The 21356-nt window shown below is 54.1% G+C and overlaps 1 protein-coding gene across 1 annotated transcript in view; it reads right to left on the reverse strand.

Moving 5' to 3' along the window:
• The window catches only part of LOC100899906 (glutamate receptor ionotropic, kainate 2-like), a 108537-nt gene that overhangs the window by 11348 nt on the left and 75833 nt on the right, over nucleotides 1-21356 (reverse strand). The window contains exons 3-5 of the mRNA XM_029113116.1: nucleotides 13131-13309; nucleotides 4210-4263; nucleotides 438-767 (exon numbers count right to left, since the gene is read on the reverse strand). Of these exons, the coding sequence (XP_028968949.1) occupies nucleotides 438-767; nucleotides 4210-4263; nucleotides 13131-13309 (563 nt within the window). The remainder of the gene's footprint in view (nucleotides 1-437; nucleotides 768-4209; nucleotides 4264-13130; nucleotides 13310-21356) is intronic.

Genomic DNA, 21356 nt, shown 5'->3' on the forward strand with positions numbered 1-21356 from the left:
GTTCCTAAATTCGTAATTCATGTAGCGCCATCAATGCTCCGGACCGCAGAGGTCACGGATAAATGAGAGGAGGAGCGAGAGCGACGCCACGTTTCGTTTTCCCCCTGCTCACAGCTCTTCAAAGTAGAGAGAACGACCCGGGGAAAGAGGAAAACAACGAAGACAGTCGTAGCGGCGACTGAGTGAGCGAGAAGAACAAAAAGACGATGAAAGAGCAGCAGAGGCAGAGAGATGAGGAGCGAGGGAGAGGACGTAACCTGAGATGCCGATATCCTGACTGCTGAATCCCCGTGCCGCTTCTCCCTAATGACGCGTGGATCTTCGGACTCGTGGCGGCGACGCACAGGAGGGAGAGGAGGGCAGGGCAGCAAAGAGGAAGAAGCAAGAAGCCGGGGCCGGCAGGTTGAGGGGGAACGGAACGCAAGCAACGAACTCACCGGTCGCATCAGATTGATGAGACTGCTACCGTCGGACGAGGACTCGGCCGCGTCGCAGGATATCACAGGAAAGTCGACCGACTTAGTGAGGTCGAGTTGCTGAAGGCCCATAGCGAACAGCTTGACGGCGTCATACATAAGCGCAGTCTCGGTTTTGATGAGATGCGGTAGGGGCGCGGGAGGCGCCCTCTTATTTCCTGACTCTTGCGACATTTTCTTCCAGCCGTCGAGGAAGTTCTGCAGCTCGGACGAGTCCACGTCGACCAGCCGCAGTCCGGTGATCTTCGTCTGTCCGTATTTGAATTCCTCCAGGTCCACCGTGTGGAGGTCCTGCAATCAAGAACAGAGTCAGGGCATTAGCTTCAGGATACGGGAGCCGATCGAATCATTACGGGGTAAAAAACATAAACCCGGAAAACCTCGGAGCATCTTTTTTTTCCCCGAAGTCTGGTCGGAATAGCGGTAGCCCGAATGGGCTGCGCCGAAATTCTCCTTTCGATCTGCGCTCGGGGGCGAGCCGAGAAAACTCTTTGCCACTTCGGCTGTTCAGGCTCGCTCTGAGAAGATGCGTGTTCGCGTGTGCGGATGGCTCTGAGTGCGTGAGTAAGCGGTGTCTCGGGGCGGGGGTTCCGGCGGGGGAAGAGAACGAATGAACGCGGGAGAAGCGGTCTGAGTTGAAAATAATCGTCTCCCGCTTCTTCATCATTTGGGCGAGTGGCTTCATGGCAACTGAAGCCCAACTGCCATCCAGCTTCGTAGCCTGCCGGATCGGGGCTGGCCAGCAGCCGAGCGAGCAAGCAAGCAAGCTACCAAGCAAGCAAGCAAGCGCCCGACCGACCAACGGACGAGGCTCGCCCCGGCTTCCCTCGTCGACTTCATTCACTTCGAAGCGGCGTGCTCTCTCAATCGGCGATGGAAAAGCTCCATTTCGCTTATGAAGCAACAGAGCCAGAAGCTTTTTCCTCGAGCGTAGATTTCCCCTCAAGACCATTTTCCGTCTCGCTCATTTCAGCCAAGTAGGCGCAAGGCGTCAGAAGATCTCCCAGCAGAACAGAGAGACCTCAAGAGGGAGAATCAGGTGAGACAGGCAGTGGAGGGCCTGGGGTGACGTTCGAAACACCCAGTATAAGGAGGGACACCTCATTTCGATCTCAGCTCGAACGATGTGATGAAATGAGCCTTCCCCGAAATTTCCATGTCGATTCGGGGTTCTGAAATTTCCCCTTCCCTCATGCACAACCCCTCGTAGGGTTCCGCAATCGTTTCAGAATAAGTAGCTGGCCATCGCACAAAGAGCGAAAACCATCCGGTCGGGGTGGTCGCTATCATTCCGGAAAAAGTTCCTCGTCCGGAGCAGATCCGCGATGGAATTCTTTCATGTCGCTTCTCCCACTGAGTAACTGACCGAACAACCGACCGACTGACTGTTCACTGATTATGCGGAAAGCTCCGCCAAACGGAAAACACTGGTCTTAATGACTCTAATCGTAAATCAATCGCGACCTCGACATGTCCCAAATTACTATCGATCTCGTTTGTCGCTGGAGCGTGGAACTCTGCCGACGAGTTTCAGCTAAGCGGAATGACACTGTGAAGACCGGATGGCTGAGCTCGCGCAGTCGGAGCTCGACCTTTGAGCCCGGGAACTTGAGGTCGGCAAGCCATCCGAAACTTCTGTCTCCCTGAGCTCGGAGAGCGCGAGCCATTCCAGTGGAAACACCGCGCGGAGATTTCGGAAATTCGATCGAAGTTCCGCTGCGTGCCCCCATCGTTCGCCATTCGTTCCAGTCGAATTCTGAACTCGGACTCGGCGCGCCGAAGTTGAGCGACGGCTCCGCTCGGGCCGTGACGAGATCGGATGTAGCAGCGAGTCCCGCAGTGAATTAGGTTTTATTCCTCCCAACAGCTAAACACTTGATTCGCCCCGAGACGAAACGGTCTGCAGCGGCGGCGGCGGCGTTCCATGATTCCGGGAGTCCGAGGTTAGGCGTTCCGCTCTCGCTTTGCGCGAATTCCGGGACCTCTTCATGTCTGTCACATTATTTATACGGCTTTCGAGCCCCGACCGAGAAGATGGAGCCGTACGGCTCTCGGTGGTCAGACAAGTTTAGCAAAGTTCCTTTGGCTCAGCGGGAGAACAAGCGGGCGTCGAGGAGATGGGGCTCACCAGCAGCAATGCTCCAGGAGAATGGGTCCAAATATTTTTTCATTGAGAGGCCGACGGACAGCCATCCCCAGTCACTCAGTGGCAGCAACGGCGTCAGCCGCAACGAACTCCTGAGAGTCCCCATTGAGCCCAACGGGAGTCTCAGGCTGGTCGTTCATCAAGAGATCTTATCTCGGAAACGTCACTGAATTTCATTAAAAAGAGCTCTGATGGCCGAGAGGAAGAGCTCTTTTTCCGTGCCAAGGGTCAACCGCAGTGCGCCTTGCTTTTGACAGCAACAAAAATTGTCGTGTCGTTGATTGAAACAAAGTGACCCATCGAGGAATGAAAGCAGCTCAAAACGTCGGCGTCGCTCCCGGCTATACGGCTCAAATCGGAGAATGTTTCAGGTGAGATCTCGGGGCCGAGAGCTCGAGCAAGCTTTGTTTCTCGAGGAGGAGTCATTAGCATTCCTCTTGCGTGTACCCGTTGTTTTCCCTGAACAGTGGCAACACGGGCAGTATCGCAGCTACACGTATTTTACATACACAATATTTTTACGCAATATTTTTTTTTCGGAAAAAGCCCGTCGGCTCGCCGGATCCGAGGCGAATGGAGCCTCGGCGAGAGCTCGCCACACTCGAGCTCAGAAGATCTCGCAGAAACTCTGGGATGGCCTAATCCTTCCCGAGACTTCATCGTGAATTCGAATACACGGGGTTGCGACGGCGGCCGCCGCGCCATTCGCTCTCGAAATCCTGCCCTTGAACTCTGTCGCCTTCTTTTCGGTAGCAGCCCTCTCGCGCTCCATGGTGAAGGAGACTCCGCAGACGACTGGAAGAGTGGCAACATATATACACGCACACGGCGCGGACTTGCGGCAAGCTCTCGTCCGCAACGATAAGAACTTTTGCAACCGAAGCAGCCGCAACAGTGAGGGCGGCGACAACGACATTTCGTGTTCGTTCTCGCGTCGTTTGCAAGCGGTAATGTAAGCGGAGGCCCACAGAAGCACGAGGCGACACGGGACTAAATGCTCACACTGAACAGAGTGCTCCAGAGGAGAATTCATTTTACGACCATTCCAGAAAACATCAGAAACTTCGAACATGATGAGGTCCCCCTCCCAGAAACCGGAAAAAAAGCCAGAATAAAATGTTTGATTGGTTTACTCGTGAACGCGCACAGTCGCCTGAAATTTTCTCCATCCGCTCTTCGAGGGGGAAATCCCGCAGGGGCAGTCCGAGAACTTCCGTGGGAGGCTTCGGAGCCACGCTACCGCCCCTCGGATGCCCAGACCCTCGGGAAGCTGTCCAGTCTCGTGGAGGATTGGCCGGTCAATCCAGTTGAGTCCGGAGAAGTCGGCAGGCGTTGCGCCCGCTTGAGCGGTCATGGATTCGGAGCTGGACGCCCAGGAATTGAGGTGTGACGTCATGGGGGCCGGGGCCATAATTCGTCTACTCGGGGAAAGCCCCAGAGACAAAGTGCTCCGCGAGCGCGGGCTCCGACTACCAACGACGCTCAACGTGATGCACATCTCATATCATAAAACGGGGAAAAGCAGTTGGAGTGGGGAATAAACGGGAATCCCTTGGCTCGGGTAGGAAAACGCTCCATTCTACTTACCAAAGATGATATTAAATAGCTGTGAGATTCTGTAAGCATTCCCACTTGCTGAGCCTGGAAGAGGAAGAGCTCAAGTTTAGAAATTTCGTCTAATCGGAATCTATCTAATAAGTCGATATTGATGAGCCAGGACACCAATGAACTTCCATGGGACATGAATATTCGAGCGCCGGGTCTCTGGTAAGCATGAAAGTTCATTGGACAGAAGAGTCAGTCTACCGTCTTGCTTATGAATGAATAAACAGAGCAGAACACGGCTTTTGGCGAGCGGCAATCAATCAAGCGTGTCGCTCCGGGACATCGAGGTGTGCGACTCGGCAGCTAGCCAACGTCCACAAATACTTATTACGATCTCAATCACAGCATCTGCGTGTTGAGAGTCCCGAGAGTTCATTCCGCTGGGAGAACTCCGCACCAGAGCTCACTCGGACTGAAGCCAACCAGCGTGATGTGCCTCTGCCTATCGATGAAGTCTCCTGACTGACGGGCTGACTGAGTGAAGTCCATCCTACAGCGGGTGGCGAGACGGACGAACGGATTCAATTGACCCTAACCCGTCTTCATTTTCTATCACGCTCCAACATCAATGGCGGAATTCCGTCCATGTGCCGGAAGGGAATGGGAGGGAACGAGAGTGGGGAGGGCCGAAGAGGCAGGAGAGGACACCTCCATGGGAATGATTCCGACGGTCTCCGTTCGGCTCCTGCAGGACTACGAAGACGACCCACGGTGGAGATTGGGAAGCCACTCAAGAGGCCTTTTCCCCTCTCGATTGAGATTACCTCTAAACAGGATCCGAGCAAGTCTCTCCTCGTGGAGCATGATCGTTATCGCGTGGATAATGCGATGACTACAGACCGAGGCCGACAGAAGACGAATTTTCCACTTTCTGACTCCGAGGGGATCTATTTTAGACAGAGTTTCCAACGTCCTCCTGAGGAACTCGGAGCGGAGCGAGGCTCGCTTCGACTTTCCCCCAGCTCTCAATGAACGCTCCCTCTCTAAGATACCGCGGTCGAGTCTTAAAGGCAGAGGCGGAGTCGTTCGAGGAAACGCGAGCCTGATGAATATTGATGAGGCGCATTATTCATCAATCTTCCTCAATTCTTGGTCACTCGGAGAAGCGGGTTGTTGAGGACGTCAGCGACGGAACTACGGCGGCAAGATCGATGTCTTTTGTCGGCGAGAAAGTCGTGAAATACAGTAAGTTTTTCGAGCTCAATCCCGCAGCGGATCTCTCCGGGAAATTCGATGCGCAATACGCTCTCCGGCTCGTTCCAGCGAAGATCCCTTCGGGGGCACTTCATCACTGAAAAGACGTGGAAGGGATTTTCTGGCCGAGCTTTAGTTGCGACTGCCACCAGGGGAGGCGCGACGGCCGTCTATTCGCAAATCTCTCCTCGTCCTCCGCTCATTGCAGTTGCAAGGGAACCAGAGCAGTTGCACTTTGAGCTTAATCGACCGCAAAACTTCCACAAAGCTGAGCCGTCTGCACCACCCATGCGTTCCTCGCGGTCGCGAGCAGCTAACCCTTGCCGGGAGACGGCGCACCGAGGAGAAGATAAGGGAACAAAGCGAGAGACTCTCGTCCGGGTCTCCGTTTTTCGACCGTACTCGAGGGAGAGAGGGAGGAGAGCCCGTACAGAAAATACGCACCGTAACTTCGCGACGGACTAATGCGGTGCGATGGTACTTAGTTAGATAGAAGAGATGCGTTTTACTGCTGCACGCCCCCTCGAACCGATGCTGAGCCCCAAGGAGCGATGGCTACATGAGGTCGAGATAAAATGCTTCTTTCTTCTGAGAGAATTTTGCGTCGCCATCGAAAAGCAAATCCCTCTAATGAGCTTCATAGAGTCAGTTTCAGTCTGGGTCGAGAGACGCTTCTGAGACGAGCTGAACTGAGATAGACGTTTTCTGAGCAAGCGAATACTACCAGGACTGATGAGATGAAATATCATGAGTTTCCACGTCGGCAGATCCATCATGTTGATTCGCTCTCCGCCGGGAATCCAATATCGGCCGGGGCCGACAGAAATCTCCCCAAGGAAAATAAATGTCTCGACTTCGCACTGGGAAAAGCGTAGGATCGCGAAAGCGACGGAAACAGCGAAAAAGGAAATTCGGAGTCGGCAGACGACGCCACGTTCGCAGCGCCGGAAAACTGTGGGATCGCGCAAAATAGTGAGGAGGGAAAATATGGCAATCGTCGTAATGAAGGGCTCGTATCCTGAGAGAGTTCCCAGTCCGTCTGCCATCGCAGAATATCGAACGAGTGGAGACGGAACACGTGTGTCATACCGTCGAGAAATGAGAGTTCCGATCTTCCCTGCTCGCTATTCAAGCCTCCTCCCTTCTCGACGGAGATGGACCACGTCAGTAAGTATCACATTCAAGCCAGACACCACTCTACTTCTGACTTCTGCGGGCTTCTGGATTGCTGTGCTGTTCCGGACTGTTCATATTTGTGTCCTGGGGCTGCCTTCACGGAGAGCAATGATCTTGGAGAACCTTATCGCAGTCATCAATTCATTCTCTCGACGCGTGTACGCTCTGATTTATTCGGAATACTTTGCGATCTGGGTATTTTCCCGGATAGGAGCAGCCGAATGTTGCATCCCATCAGACTAAAGCACACATGTTGCGGCATCTGCTCCTTCGTCTTCGCGACTCCCTCCCCTGGATCGTTCTCTTATTCTATCTCGTCTGTTCGTTCAGTTTCGAAAGGCAGTCGTCGAATGAATTGCGATGCCTGTCCCACGATGCGAGATCGTTTGCGCACGTTGCGACGCAGAAACTCTCCTTCGCTTTGATTCGATGCGGACGACTTGAGGGTGTTGCTCCAGTTCGTCTCGCTCGCTCGCTCGCCGCTCCAAGTAATCTGAGCGACACAATGACAGCGGAGCGTTTTCCCTGAGCCGGATTCCCATCGAGATCTCTGCTCAACCATCTTCTCGCCCACGGACGGACCCCGCGTCGCCGTGGGTCGATACACGGGAACGGTCACCTAACCGGGAATCTTCGTGGAGCCACTGTTTGCGGGCTGTCAGATCTCCCAGTGGTCTGGATAGGGGATTTCGCTTTTAGCCAGATCCCTAAGCTGACCGAGTGCCCGCCACGCTCTGAGCAGACTGACGAGTGAGCACTTACTCGCATGGAATCGTCAATGGAATAATTGCGCTGGTATCTCTCCCATGCCCCATCCCCCTTTCCCTCCGATGTATGGATGGATGGAAGGAGCTTTCCATCCATCTAATCCTTTCATCGGACATCCTCCGTTCACAAATGATCGTTCATTTGACCTCACCGCTCCGCATCCCGTGACGCATTGCAGGTGCAACAGCAGCTGCCCGTAACCCATCGCCACGGGCAGTGTTGCAGGAACGGCGATGTGGCTCACGGTACACCGGTCTCTCTATGCAGGGAGATGAAAGGGAGGCATCAACCACGGCCTCGGTGGAACGCTGTCCTCCTATAAATGTGGTATTGGGAAGATTGCTGCAGGGAGGACCTGTGGCCGCGGATATAGCGCGTCGACGTACAGATGTTGAAAGTGGGCGGTCGGTCGGATGGATGGATGGACGACGGATCGGTGGTTCCATCCGACCGTCGGACCGAGCCAGGTAGAAACAGGCAAGCCGCACAAGGTCGGGTGAGCAGGCGGACGTTCGAGCTGGCAACCCTAAGCCCAGATGAGTGGCTAATCTACTCCGATACAATCCCTATGAAAGTAGCCTCAGGCGACGCATAGCATGACTCGGCCCTCAACCTGTCATCTCGTCCAGCGTCATCATCGTTCGGCCGCTTCTACCTTAATATGAGCCGCTGTAGGCAATGTCCTCGCGTTGCTCGCTGGCTTCGGTCGCGCCGACGGACGCACGGGATGCGTGGCTGCCAGCTTGCCGCTCCTTAGCCTGTTTCCCTCGCTGTGGATGGTGTTTCGTTCTGTATTCACAGCTGCTCCACATGCATACCTCTCCAGATACACACGGCCCCGCGATTCGAATGTACCGATGTATTTTTTCACTTCTCGGTCGGCCAACTTTGTTCCCTAGGCCCCGATCCCAACTGTTACGCTGGATACGATTACGCGATCGAGTACTCCGATTCAGAGAAGAACTCCGATATCTCCTTGAACGCGAACCCGGAACTCGGGCGCAACAACGATCCCTCCGGCGTTGCTTCGAAAATTCGTGAGATAGCCTCCGCGGGGTAATCTCATAATTCCGCATCTGTGACCGAATAATTAAGCGAGCCTCAGAGGAATCGAGGACTTTGAGGAGCGTTCGACGCGGCCTGTTATTGGAGAAGAAAACGATTCCAGGCAGCTAGAGATTCGCTTGACGCCACCGCAACGATTTCTTTCCCGTTTGGCGGACCCGAATCCCTCTCCGACTTCGGGCCTTGGGAGTCAAATTTCGATTTTCCGCAATGATCCTCCAGAGTCAGGAATAGGTGGGAGGGGTGATTCGGACTGTGAGTCGCGAGTGACCGTGGATGAGATCGGAGCCGAAGCCGGAGAACTTGCTTGACCCTCCGAAAGGATTCACGCTGCATACCAACGATGGTGACCAACCCCGAAATAATCGAGTCACGAGAAGTCTCTCGCAATCTGAGCTTCTCCCAAACCCCCCAGTAGCAAGTCATCCGGATATTATTCGTATCGGTTCCTGGGTCCCGGTTCTCTTTTTCCCGCGCCCCATCCCAGAGGGGGAAAACACTCCACGACATGGATCGGACGGATTGACGGCGACTGCCCGCCGTGAATGTCTTCTCCAAGGATCCCTTTCCAGGATGTATTGGGGAATTCCCTCTCGCCACGTGACAGACCTTCACCACGGCTCATTTGATCAGAACCTCCAGATTTCACTCGCGGACCCCGCACGCAAGAGAACAGTCGTTGAGTGATACCGGAATTCCTCCGATAGTTTCGGCGCTGCTTAAAGCCAACAACGTCGATGTCAGCAACATTGTTTTATTGTAAGCATACTGCTGTCGTTCTAGTTGTCGTTGTTGCTGCTGCTGCCGTCAGTTATTGCTTTTATGTAGTAGCGATGTTCGTTGTAGGGCTGTCCTGTGGCGGCATCGTTTAGCTGTCTGGACATCTTGCCCGCGTCGGTCCACTCTCGAAAGCCGGTCACGTCTGTGATGAGCGCATTTTCTTCGCCCGTTTCGGTGCTTGGCTGGTTGGTCGGCTGGCTGGCTTGCGACCCATGCCCCGGAGAGCGAGGATGGTAGCGGCGGAGGTGGCGGCGGCTGAGAACACAAAAGACTGTTGCCAATCTTGTGCAATGACTCGTTCATAGATAGTTCCACCGCTCGTCTCGCGGAGCGCTCCCGGATCGTCCGCGGATCCACAGGTCGTATGCGAGAAGAATCTCAAGGTAAACAGGGAAGACTGAGCAGACAAACTGTTGCCGCACACCGGGAGAAGAGCATATCACCAATCGAACAACGACCACGACCGTTTTTTTGTGCGCTGCCGAAACAACAACGACAACAAGATCGCTGTGGACAGTCGACTGCTTGTAGTACGAGCTGCGCCAACGACAGGTCTGCGGATAACAACAAGAACACGAAGATCCGAAGGAACACAGGACGGACCGGGCAGAAGCTGCAGACGATCCGGCCACGAAGAGAGCACGTCCGATGATAATTGCCAACTACGGAAAGACGACCATTCAGCCGTTTTTCTCAATTTGGCTTCGGCCGACGTACAAAGGATTATTACGCGTCTTTGCCTTCGGTCCGAGGAGCGGGCTCAATACTCGTTCCGTAGGACGTGCCGTGTTTTCCTTCCTTCCTGCTCCTGATGCTCTTGCACTCCGTGTCCGTGTGGTCTCTGAACTCATTGTCCTATTCTGTTCGTTTGTTGACGATGCGGTCGGAGAATGTTAATCAATTCCCAGAGCTCCGCGAGACACAAAAAAGTTCGGCACTTCCGGTCCGGATCGGGTTCTCCGAATTCGTCTTCCGCGTGGACCCTCCCGAACGCGCCCCGCGATCTCGACGGGACTCACTCAGGTCCGGTGTCTCACGAAAGCTGCTTGGTGCGTGCCCTCCCATCTCGAGCTGGCACGAGCCTTCTTCCCTTTGATCGGAACTCGTCCACGGCTCCCCGCGGTCCAATCTGCGGTCGACGGGCCGACCAGAGTCCTCTGTCACTGTCGGCGACGGTTGTCGTATTAATTCCTGGGACTCCTCCGTAAACCTGAAGTAGGAAATCTCGGAGCGCAACCCCATTCTCGCTTATTTCCTATCCTTGTGGAATATTTGCTTTCATCCGGTCTCCGTTCCAGCTTCTTGTGCTCCGACCCTACTCGAAGCTTGTCATCAGTCCATGTGGAGTTGTCCTCCGTACCACCCTTTAGGGAAAACTGAGTCGCCGCTGATTCAACAGACCTGCGCGGTGTCACTTTCCCTATAGAGACGGAAATCGAAAGGGGCGACGGTCGCTCCCGGCTCGCGAGTTTCCATCGAGATGACAGACAGGACCGCATTGATCCTGTGTCTTCACTCCACTTTTTCTTTCCTTCCAGTGCTCGAGCTACGCTCTACTCGAAACTCCTGAGCTCCGCAGAAGGTCGCCTAGCTCCCCATTCCCTTGAAACGGAATCCGAGGGAAATAGTTGACGAAAAGCGAATCGGGATCGATGATTCAATGAATGGATGGAAATAAGAATAAGATCCGATGCAATTCGATAAGAATGGCATTGATCGTCGAATGATGAGCGCCAGCTGCTCTATGACCATGCATACCAGTCATGACCATGCGAGGATCTGGCAGAGCCTCCCGGACAAGTGATAAAGGAACTCGTGTCCCCCTACAAAGCTATAGCAATCCTACGACTCGATGACCCGAGCCCGCGGCCTGATAACAATAGCGGGAGCTTGGTCTCGCGCGCGGGGTTACCGGTAATTAATAAAAAATCGAACGCGTCCGGGCGGATCTTCGAAAGTCACACCCACCTGGGAACGGAGCTTCGTCTTATCCTCGTATTTATGTTTCCCCCGAGGACCCGAGGGAATCGAGGGAAATCTTTGCTCTCTTCAAAACAAACGAGTCGCGGACCCAGACGAACGGGGAGGGATGGAATCAAAAGCGGACGAAGATTCAGAAAATCGCCCGCGGCAGTTTCGCTGCCCCCGACAAGAACTCGCATAACGCTAGAAACTTCGCGTCAAAAGTTCAGCGGACCGAATGGTCGACGGGGCGACTCGCGAAGATGTCGGGAGTGGCAGAGGATATAGAGCGTGGAGGGACGAAAATTATCTTTAGGGCTGTAAATTTTCGCAGATCGCGACTTGTGCGGGAGTTCTCGCGGAATTCCCTTGCTAATCTGCAGAAAATAGAAGACCAGTGAAGGGGTCAAAGATTCTGCGAGAATGGTTGTAAGAAAATGACACCCTCACCCATGGTTTGGTGGTGAAGGCTTTCGAAAAAGGGCGTCTGAACTAGGAATCCTGCTGAGGGAGTCGAAGAAGTATTCCAACATGGAATTTTTCCTCAGGTCCCCGTGGAGAATTTCATTCGTGAGTTTCGACTCTGCTGTCCACAAAAATATGCATGTCGCGGAATTCGCACGAGTGAACTTGCTCGCACGATTCAAATGGTGATTCTACCCCGCGTAGTTGATCTCCGCTGAACTGTCAGCGGGAACACGAAATGAGGAAGTCTACGCCAGATTCGAAAATTATTCTGATAGCAACTGCCGCCGACGTCCGCTTCCTCCGAGAAGCCATCAAACTCCAGAAAGGAGCAGACGCAGCGCAGAGATTTCGTTTCCGACTCCGGAGAGAGGGTCTACTTCGGTGCCATCCCGAACCGAGACAGAGAGTCTCAATGTCCGCCACAGATCAAATATTCCCGAAGCGAACCGATTGGGAACGAAGGGGGAAATGGAGACCGTCGGGACGGAAACATCAAATTCCTAGAGCTCAGATGAATTCCAAGGAGCTATTCTTTACAATGAATCCGCCGAGACTTCGAAAGCGTGTAGGGGAATGTGCGACCAGATGGAGACGAAGCCTCACTGTAACCTGACATTATCCACGAACTCGGTACTGCGATTGCGATCAATCCAGACCAGTTGGTCTCACTCAGTCGGTCAGTAAGTCACTCGAGCTGTGTACCGATCAATATCTGAGATATGTCGGTCAGGGAGACGGATGGCAGCGGAGGGAATTGGAGAAACGAATGACTCCGTTGGTGCTTACCGATCGAGTTTTTCCTCCCCCTCCCCCTCTTTCATCGCCCTCAGCCCTGCCGCCCTTTTCCCCCGCCCCCTCCGGTGCCGTGAAGGACGGCTCTTCTGTTGAGGATTCAATTATGATACCATTACGGGAATACCGAACCAGGCGCAGCGGGCGCACAGTGACCCAACAACGAGCTTGGCAAGCGAACAGCCAGAGCACGCGTGCTCGGCCACGCAAACGGAACCGCAATGCTTCTGCTGCTGGTCCTGTCGCCGCAGCAGTTGCCGCCACCGCAACTATTTACAATGACGAGGTACGGAACCTATCCGACCATTTAGGCACAAGCAGAGCTAATGCACTGGCAGCAGTGCAGAGCTGCTGAATGAAGATGAGATTCAGCTCTTTGCAGATGACAGTCCGCTCATGGAGCCTGGCGGTCCAGCAGAACACTTCCCATGTTGCGTAGTATCGTGCTCGAGAGAGCAAAAAATGCCACCAATGTCCAGCTCTGGAACTCTTTCGAATTACCGCAATCGTCCGCCTGGCATTCCTAACTCCTCTCTCGTTCACTCTTCCATACATATTACCCCGTTGCATTAAAAACCGTATTGTGATCCGACGTCCAAAACTTACTACACTCATGGAGATTCGATTATCGGCCGAAATAATTCGAGAATCTACGAGAATCCTTCCTGGAAGCTATCGGATCCTCCCCGTACACTCACATGTTTAAGGCATTCGTAGAGGTTTTTCCTATGAACATCTAGAACCACCCTGTGCTGGTCGGACTTCTTGATCTTCCAAAAGAGATCTCTGTATGGCTGGTTGGGGACAAACTGGTACATTTGAATCTTCCAGCCCTCACGTCGCGCTCCTTTAATGAAGTCCTTGAGTCGGATAATACCTGCAATAATTAGAGACAAGAACATGAGTCACGCAAGTCATGAATAGCGTCAATTATATGTATTTTCCTGGGCCGCGGGAATCCGATGTTTATTCATGAGCCTGGGTTTCGCTATTCCGCGACCACCTCCAATGCAATGACGGAAGGATAGGAACAAGGTGGATATCAGCTCGCGAATGATGAGACCTCTCCATGTTCGGTAATTATCGCCTTTCTCCGCCTAATCGCTCTCGGTGCTCAGGATCCACATCAAGGACCAACAGCTTGAAAAGCGAGGCAGCACCTTGCAATCATCACCTTGGCCGCAATATTAGCCCTTGATAGGCTTCTCCGGGTCGATGATATTCTCTTGTTTCCAAACGATAGAACAATGGCGGGATGGCTCCGCAACAACTATGGTGATCATTATAGCGCACGGTGCAACAAAAACGCAACGACCGAGGGGAGAACAGTTTGGAGCGAAGACTGAACGTCTCTTAAAGTGTCCTTCGTAATTGAATATTTATTGAAATTTCGACTTGTTTTTTCTCTATCCGCCCGCACAACCACCGCAGGACCGAGAGAATCGGGCTCTCCGTAGCTCGGTAGACTTGCCGGACCCATGGGTGGCGACTCGGCGCTCATTGCTGCTAAGTGAAGTCTGAACACTCTTTTGGAGGCCTGCCGTGAGCTCTAAAAACTCGCGAAGGGAGTGAGCGCCGATATCGCATTGGTTCGCGCCGCCTTGAGGAGTTGGAAGCCCGAGATTTAGTCCTTATTTGCATCTTCTCTCCATGCTCGAGTTTTCCGAAAGACACTTCCCGAGAAGCTTCCTCCAGAAAACTCGGGCTATGTCTATAGGTCTCTCGCTGCCTTTTCTCTGACCGCCACAGCAACATAAATCTCGGTCTTCCTCCTCGCTCATTTCCCCGAAATCATTCGCTGCCAGGTCCGCGAGCTCATCATAGTGCAATCGTTGCCGCCGAGCAGGCGAGAAACTAGTTACGATGCGAAGTGGGGGCAAATCGAACCTGACGTACTACGAAATTGAGTGGAGCCAATGTCAGACTCGGGGCGAGGCCCTACCCCTCCCGACGGAGCATCACGCCTGGTGGGTCGACGCCTTGCGCGCTCGGACGACTGGCGAAGTGGTCGCTTGTTGTGTTTGCTCGTTCGGAGTCCCGAGCGGATTGGCTCGGCATCACATCCTTCGAGAGCCATCATGCATCACGGACTCGGCTCGTTCGGAATTCCATTTTGACGGAAACATGCGTCTTTGGCGCCTACGAGAAGATCCCACGCGATCTCCATTCGAGCGATACTTCTCCTCCCTCTTCGAGCGCTGCTCGTTTCTGTATGGGTCACGCATCCTCTCAAGGAGCTTTGGCCAGAGGAGCGTGTTTCGCATTTCGGCGCTCGTCGATGAGACTTGTCGTGCACGTCGAGGTCGCCCTTGGATTGTAGTGGTGAGAATAATTCCTCAGGAAGCGGACGATATTACATGGCTAGTGGGTAATAATCAAAAGCGATGTAGGCTCTGCTTTTGCGCCCCTTTGCGGTCCAGAAGTAGGAGCGTTGTCTTCTTCTCTTCGGCCTTCCGGCCCCATATTTCCCCAGCGGACCAAAGAGTGATGGCCGTACCGCCTTGGCGCGGTTGGGCCGCTCCTTCTATTGAGGGACGGGCCGGCACGGAGCAAAGCAAGGAGAGCAGGAAGAAAAAATGAACGCACAAGATCTCGGGAACGGGGTAACAATCGCTGAGGGTAATGACCACTCCTGGCCGTCATTGCCGCCGCCGCCGCCGTTGGTGCTGCTATTGCTGGACTTGGGCCTCTGGCTCCTGAGTCCGACTGCTCCCCAGACCGTTGTAGGCCAACTGACCGAGCGCCCTACCATCCTGCCAGCATGCCCGCCTGACTGAGTGACGGACACCTCGGAGACCACCTAAGGCCACTGAAAGCCGGGCATCGAGCGGTGGATCTACAACTTGATCTTCGCTACGGGATTTCCTTATTAATTCGCGCGCGGAGAAACCTCTTCATTCTTTTCGTTCCTTCCTGATAAGCCCTCGGTCAATTGCCAACGCTCGCAATATCTCAACGACCACTATCATGTATCGAGCCTCGAGACCCGGGTTCGACCTGCTACTCATTATCGCGGAATCATGGAACATCGATTCTCCATCGGCGCAGGAGCGATATCTTATTTTGCCCTCTCGTATCGGTCTCGGCAGACAGCCGCACCGCGGAGTCCGAGGGGGGAGAAGTCTCTCATTGGAAAGGAACATGTATTGTAGTTCCGGAGACCGGAGAAAAAGTCATTTAATGCCCATCATTCAAGACATTTCCCAGACATAGTTCGTGAAATTTTCACCGTCGAGTCCTTGGTTCGCTCCCGTCTGGCGGGAAGTCTCTCAAGAGCAAATGTCCACATGGAATTTTACAGACCTGTTCCCCGCGAGGATAACGGCGGAAATTATGCGAAGGCTGCGGGAACGAACGAGGAAAATCGTGAGATGGACGAGAGGTCGAGCGGCGTATCTCCATGCGGGCGGTCGAGGACTGTCTCGCCCTCCAGTAGTAGAGACCCTGATCGGGGCCTCACATACGAAAGAGGGCATCGGATCGAAATCCCGGAGAAACTTCCTGAATCTACTCCGATACAACAGCCAGGGTATGCGTCTGACTTTCTCCCTTACACACATATCCGGATCGAAGCCATGTGAGGAAGCGACAGTCGATGTGAAATACGTGCCAGGGCGCCAGCACGACTCGAGCTCAATGGCTATGATCACATTCCGTGTCGTTCGCTCCACCAATGGGTTTTTCCCGGGAGTATGTTTTCTTCCCGGTCTTTTCAGGTCCAAGGATCCGGGGCCAAACGCGACGCCGACGTCCGGAATGAGCGAGCGACGGCCCGTTGAGGAACGATTTGGGCTCAAATTTGCGCAATCTGACCGGAGCGCACGGGAATGCAGACGGAACGCTCGCCTCGACCGGCCACTGACTGACCGGCGTGCGACCGGACGCAAGAACGACGACGCGAGCCTTCATCCGAGCGGACTGCGCCCATGTGCTGTTTCAATCAATCTCACTGCTTTCGCAGCGAGCCAAGCAAGCCGTTTGATTCCCCTATGGTCTGTCGTCCAGCAGCGACAAGCAGCAGGCGAGAGCTAGTTCAAAAGTCCGTTCGCCGCCTTCTTTTTCCCATTCCCAGACCCGTCTCCGACGTCCCACTTTCTGCCTCGATGTTATGTATGCAATTTGTTTACATTTAAACTCGACTACGGAGCACCGAAAGTTTCGGGCGTTTGCTGAAGCAAGCAGCGTCTGAAGGAGGAAAAACGGGCCGCCCCAGAGGGAGCACGAGGCGGGAGCTGAGAATAATTTTCGGTCTTCAGGGACCGAAGGTAGTTTTGAGAACGTGGGAAAAACGCCGACCGGTGAGGAGATCGAAATAAAGGAGTTTCCGGTGAAAATTAATCAAATGAGAGGACCGCGGAAGCTAGCCGCAAATCAGGATGGAAGCGACGCGAGTCTCGAAGGGAAAAAGACATCAGATATTGCGGGAGCCCCGGGACGATGCGGAACAAGGGGAATCTGAAGGGAAGACTGCGCGTCTCGGAACTTGAGCTCAAACAGACCGGGCCATTTCTTTATTAAGATGAGCTAGAGCAAATCGAAATTGGTAGTTCCGAATTGAAGTTGAACAGTTGCTGCTTCTTGCCGAATGAGTTTTTGACAGACCGGGGCTTCTCCTTTTCCTCTCCACTTCCGTTCGTTGAACGTCACTCGCTCGGAGCCGACATCGATCATAGGGCAGTTAGTCTCTTAGCCAGCCAGCCACGCAGACGTCGTTACTCGGCTCAATCTTCTGATTTGGCTCCGAATCCATCGACCGAGCAGCACTCTGTGAGAATCAGTCGAGAGACCAGCAGGAACAAGGAATGAAACAGAGATTCCCACAACAAAAGAAGCTCTGAGACTCTTGGAAGTCCTACGCGTCGTCGTACGGAGAGATTACGCGGCCACGAGCGCGGAATATTTCTCCAGAATTGTTTCGATTTCCGCTCGACTTTCCTGCCTGCTCGCTTTTCCCTGGAGGTGCTCCCACTCCCCTGAGCGGTAGCGAACACGAATAACCCAACAACACAGTGGGTTATCGGCTCGCGGGTTATCGGATCGGATGTGCCACGCTCCAAGAGGATCCGAGGAAATTTCATCCTCCTCCGTAGGAATCGGCGAAAATCAGAGCCTTCGAGTAATGTGCAGCTTGGGAATGGAATGCGTGTTCAAGGATGCACGTATAACACTGTCGATCATCTGGAACGAATAACGATAACGGAATGAGCCAGCAATCGCATGGAACGCCGTTCGCCCATAAAACAGGCAAAAATCAGCTGTTCGGGATAAGAGCCGCTCGCGCGAAGGCAGGCAAACGGGTTGGAGCTGTTTCCGCGACAAATGGTGGGGAAGTTGTTTTTATTGAGAAGTAGATAGCGGGAGGAAGCTCCGCCAACGCTCCAAAAAAAGACAGAAGAGACCACCTGGACGTGTCTTATCATCCGGATAAATAAGCAATATTTACTTCAGGGTTCTGCGAATAAGAAAAATTGAGAGGTTAGCCGCGATCGGGAGAAACTGAGAAAACCCCGCAGCCGACTGAATATCGGTACCTAGACTAGACAACGTCAAGGAATCGCGCACCTCGGACCCCGGTTCCAAGAACTATTGCACGAAGGTCGCTGGGATTCTCCGTCAAGCGAGGCCGCAACGCGCGTCGAATCTTCCCTCGATACATGACTGGAAATACCCAGGAGTGGCCCGGTCCATGTGGACTGCTCGATTCCGAGTTGAATGCCCCGCGTGGAAGACTCGGGGGGCAACTCCTCGATTTATTTCGGAATTTCTGATCGCAGCCGCGTCCTCCGATCAAATATGGTGGAGCAGATGGAGGAGAGCAGAGATGACGAAGGCAACCCCACAAAATCGAACAAAGCCATGTATTGTTCGGCCGTTTGTTGCTCGAAGCCATGTTGCTCACTGCAAGACCCGCTTGTCGTGACTTTTGGGCCCGCTCCACTGCTGGACCGTTGGCTGACTACCAGCAGAATCCTTGCCTAGCCAGGAACCAGTCGCACCGCCGACCAACCCGGCTCCTAAAACTGTTGTTACTCTGTTTTTGGTACAGAAAGTATGCTGGCTGGTTGGCTGGTTGGCTTGTTGGTAGGAAGGCGGGCGGGCGGGCCGGCCGGCCGATCGCATCGCCAGGCACGCAGACCGCTCGCTTCTTGCCCGCGGCAACTTGCACCGAGCATCTGTCCGGCGTTCGGTCGACCGACGGACCGACTGCTGGTCAACCAGCTTGCCAACCTTCATATGACAATGGTATCCAACTGTTGCCTGGGACGATGCTCGCCTGACTTGAGGCAGGCGACCAGGCTGAGAACTTCAGCCGCTTATTCGCGGATGGAAGAATGCCGCCGCTGCACCTATGAAAAGCAATGTTCCCTCGACGGAGAACGACGATGGAACGCCGTGCGATATTTTTGGTGCTTTTTCGTATCGTTCGACGGGGACTGGGGACTCTGAGCGGGTACGCGGGTAGCAGGATATTTTCGATTCCGATACAGGGCTCATCAACTCCGGAAACTCTCATGGGACCGAATTCACCGTGGAACATTCTCTCCGGAAGAAATATGAAACTTCCAGCCGGCGGCCGGCGCGACAGGAGGAATTTCGACAATGGGCCGAAGGGAGGGTGTCTGGTGTCTGCTCCAGTCTGCAGGAAGAATCATGGGACGGACTCGCCTAGACTCGCCAAACTCGCGTAGGAAGATGGAAGACGCTAGGAAGGAAAGGAGACGCTTGAGACTTACAGCGAAAGGTGGTCGATTGACAGGAATTTCGACGAGGATAGGACATGGGCGTTGGGATGAAGCCACAAAAACTGAATTAGAAAGTGGCTTCCAGGGAAGCGACAACTGCTTCGCTTAAAGCCCTCGACGGACCAAATTAAAAAAAGGAAGAGAAACAGAACGAAGGAGCCCGGGAGCTACAAAAGCGCTCGGCTTAGAAATAGAGGAGGAATAGACGAGGAAGAGAAAAGCCGCCAATTGCAGAAGGAACAAGTTGACGCCATTCCCGAAGGGAATCCCACAAGGATAGCGCTACTGGGAATCGTTGTCTGGCGTGAACGCCAGACGGAACGACCTGCGTCTCAAAGAGCGGAGCCGCCCGTTCAAACGATCCAGTCGGAAACTCGCGAAAACGGAATTCTCCGTGTCCCGGAAGATTCTCGGAATGGTTCGAGCTAGAATGAGCCCTACTTCGAGGAATCAGGGGTCACATCCTAGGCCAAGTCCCCGAATTCGCCTACATCGTAAAGGATCGCTTCTGGATCTCCATGGGGAAGGACGAGCAATCCAGACCTGTCGAGGTCAGGTGGAGCGAGCTTGCCAACGAAGAATAGGGGACTCTGCAAGAGAAGGACTACGCGTCGGTTGTAACGAACACACAGAATCAAAGAGTGGAGTGCTACCGCTCGTTGCCTCTCTTTTGAAACTGCAAAGGCGGGCGGGCCCGCTTCGTGCGCATGCTATCCGTCCCCCTCGCCTGTGCGTCCATGCGATCGCCCGCCTGATGGTTCCATACACAGCAAACGCTCAACGCTGCTTTACAATACCACCAGACGTGGCAGCGAGCAGAGCACGAGGAGCAATAAGTCTTTAGGAGCTGCTGGCTCTTTTTCCTCTTCTGTTGTCCTTGTCCTCTTGCTCCATTCTTCTCCCGGTCTCTCGTTCATTCTCGTTGCTTTCTTTTCCGGCCTCGTCGTGAGGATGTCGAAGCCACTGGCAAACGAAGCGTCCGGTGGTCCCGAGGGAAGAATCGAGCTAGAATGAAAGGGAGCCCGGAGACGATAGCTGTCGACCAGCGTCCGCCAGCTAAGCGTCCCCCCTCTCCCTCGCGTCAGACCCCAGCAACCCTATCGAACCCCTCGAAACCGCCGGTTTTATAAGTCGACTGAGCCAGTGCTTCCATCCTCTACTCGCGAGCCTTTGTTCACGGAGGGGCCGTGAATTCCACCCACCGCTTTCAACATGTCCCTCTCCCTGTCTCCGAGAAGTTCCTCAGCCACACCCCGACCCTCTGTTCGGAGCTTTGATTTGAAAAGAGCCATCTCCGCCAAAACCGCGTTCGAAGCCGCCAGTTCCCCCCTCCCAGTCAATCTCCGAGGAGCGAGACAGACCCTCTACGCGCTCATCCCCTTCCGCGTTAGTTGAATCAGGGGGCGTTCACTATCTATCGGTTAGCTATTGTTTTCGAAACGGGAAGATCATCGCGAACTAATTAGCGAACATCCAATGGGCGGGTGGACGAGCGGGTGGGCCGCGGGTCTTGACGTTGATGGCAGCTGCTTGCATAGCGCTTGAGCATCCGACCGCTGGCCATCTGATCCACGATTCCAGCGACTGAGTGAATTCACCCCCCCTTCTCTCCCCTCGCCCCTTATCGTACAAGCGAGCCGCATATAAGGAGCCGAGAGAACAATGAACGAATTTCGATTTTTCAGCGCGCTCTCGAACAGCAACCAAGGTTATTGTTCGCGGTAGCATCGTCGCGTATGACGCCTCCTCCCCCGCCCCTCTCGCCTTCCCTCGGGGAACCCCCTCTTCCGTCCTCGACGTCGTCAGCCACGGTCGTCGACATCACTGGTTCCGAACAACGTCGTTCAGTCAACGCTCGCTTTGATGTTCGCTGCCGTCGTCGTCTTCGGGGTGTTGCGTCCTCGCTTCAAGGCAGCCCTTTGAGACTGAAGGCGTCGGAAATCGCCGGGCGCGGAACACCCGAAACCAGTCGCGACGGGAGTCTGATACAACACTGCGGAAGCTCCTCCAGGAGCCCCACAATGCTATCAGGATAAAGATGTGCTATCGCAGAGGCAGCTGGAAGACTTGCCGCTTCTCCCGCTTTTCTGCCTTCGGCACGTTCGTTTATCCGCCGCACGCTCACCTTTTCGTCGGCAGATCGCTAACATTGCCCCGGGATAAATGAGCAAAATATGCATC

The sequence above is a fragment of the Galendromus occidentalis genome, unplaced genomic scaffold, assembly GCF_000255335.2.
Source record: "Galendromus occidentalis unplaced genomic scaffold, Mocc_1.1 scf7180000076319, whole genome shotgun sequence".
Taxonomy (NCBI): Eukaryota; Metazoa; Arthropoda; class Arachnida; order Mesostigmata; family Phytoseiidae; genus Galendromus; species Galendromus occidentalis.